The sequence below is a fragment of the Punica granatum genome, chromosome 1 (assembly GCF_007655135.1).
Source record: "Punica granatum isolate Tunisia-2019 chromosome 1, ASM765513v2, whole genome shotgun sequence".
Taxonomy (NCBI): Eukaryota; Viridiplantae; Streptophyta; class Magnoliopsida; order Myrtales; family Lythraceae; genus Punica; species Punica granatum.
Genome location: NC_045127.1, coordinates 45182043 through 45183977, shown reverse-complemented (window position 1 = coordinate 45183977; position 1935 = coordinate 45182043). Strand labels below are relative to the sequence as shown.

Genomic DNA, 1935 nt, shown 5'->3' with positions numbered 1-1935 from the left:
ATAATTAATTTAATATTCCCCTAAAGAATATTTCTAAATAATTTATTCATTCTTCATAATATTGCATGTACCAAATATAATTAAAAATTAAATTAACAAAACGTCAACGCAATGTGCAGATATTCATTTAGTATTTACAAAATTAAAATGACGATATGGTTGCATGAGAGAATCTGTAAGAGATAACGTGACTTTATGATGTTTTATCTTTGGGAGATCACTGCGCGAGAAATAGGAAATTTGTTTATTATTATATATATACATTGATATTATTGCATCGCCCATTGTGACATTTGAATCAACAAATAACATCCATCTCTCTGTCTTGATTATCTTCCTATCCTTTCGCAATAATTGATTTGAACTTTCGTGATATATAAATATTCCACATCATATGAATTGGACTGATTCTAGTCGGCATCATGCAAAGATCACCGGCAACAAATAATTGACATGCTCATAAATTAAAATTATAATATTATTAAGATGATCGACAACAGAATTTTATCCCAAATATTGAATCCATGTATCACAAATTGCCATCATGAAATACATATTAGTGTTTTCCCCATTAACAGTTCTTATTATCAAAGCTTTCGAGCCTCGCCTTTGCCCGAATTAATTTTATTATTTCTCAGGGCAAGAAGAGAGTGTTCCCATTTTAGGGTTCATAAATCACCATATATGGGGTGAGAAGGCGTTTATGCCATTCAAGGGATGTAGCCACCATGGCCACCCCCTTGACCGCCACCAGCACCACCACCATACCCTGCCCCACCGGCGCCCCCATATCCTCCACCAGCACCAGCACCACCACCAGAGCCGCCGCCGCCACCTCCAGCATGCCCACCTGCACCACCAGCGGACCCTCCACCGGCTCCGCCTCCGCTGCCATATCCACCTCCATGTATTCCCCCCTCCCCGTATCCGCCTCCGCCTCCTCCGCCACTCCCTCCACCACCCCCTCCAGCATAACCACCGGCTCCTCCAGCATAACCACCACCGGCGCCACCCCCGTGGCCACCTCCATAACCGGCACCTCCTGCACCATATGCTCCACCACCTCCGCCTCCACTTCCACCACCAGCACCACCGGCATATCCTCCTCCGTACACGCCACCCGCACCGTATCCACCACCAGCCCCTTCACCACCACCAGTTCCATACCCATGCTCACCCCCGGCACCATAAGCGCCTCCACCACCACTGCCACCGCCTCCTCCACCACCGTGCCCTCCAGCACCGTCGTAACCAGCGCCACCACCCTCTCCACTCCCACCACCACTCGCATATCCGCCAGGATACCCATGTTCCCCTACGGCCCGATACCCTCCGCCGCCGCCGGACCCACCTCCACCACCATAACCACCATAATGGCCAACTTCAGGAGTGTACTCCGGGACTGGAAAAGTGAGGAGCGCCCGAGTGGCGGAGCATATGCCCACCGCTAGAAACATGAACAAGGCAGCACACGAGACTGTTTTGTAGATAGCCATGAGAGAGTACGTTAGTTTGTGATGATCAAATGGCTCGTGCAAGCTAGGTATTTATAAGTGGGGAGGATGGGGTGGAGGCCATCGATAAAGCGCGTCTCAAAGGGAATGGCACATGCAAAAAGGGAGGGAAAGTGGGTGCCGTCTGCCACTGAAAATGGTCCAATTACAACACTCACACCCACTAACAGTATATAGGAGGACATCGATCAGTAGCCTAATTAAAATAGTGTGATTTTGCTGTCCATCACATTCGAACATGCATTAATATAATAATATAGTTTCCGGGTTTGCACCATTTTGTATCCGGAAGTTTAATAGGTCATGACTTCAAACTTGGTTGTCTCATTAAGGGAGTAAAGTTATCTAAATCGTGAATTTTCTATATTTATAAGACTCAGATATAGGACTTCTACTTAAGAAAAATAGGTGCTCAAAAATA

The 1935-nt window shown here is 46.3% G+C and overlaps 1 protein-coding gene across 1 annotated transcript; it reads right to left on the bottom strand.

Annotated features, from left to right (window-relative positions):
- Positions 1–460: 460 nt before the first annotated feature.
- On the bottom strand, positions 461–1537 carry LOC116194206 (glycine-rich cell wall structural protein 1.8-like). Its single transcript, XM_031522997.1, has one exon. The coding sequence runs from the start codon at positions 1494–1496 to the stop codon at positions 711–713; it is 786 nt and encodes a 261-aa protein (XP_031378857.1). The 5' UTR covers positions 1497–1537; the 3' UTR covers positions 461–710.
- Between the last annotated feature and the right edge of the window lie 398 nt (positions 1538–1935).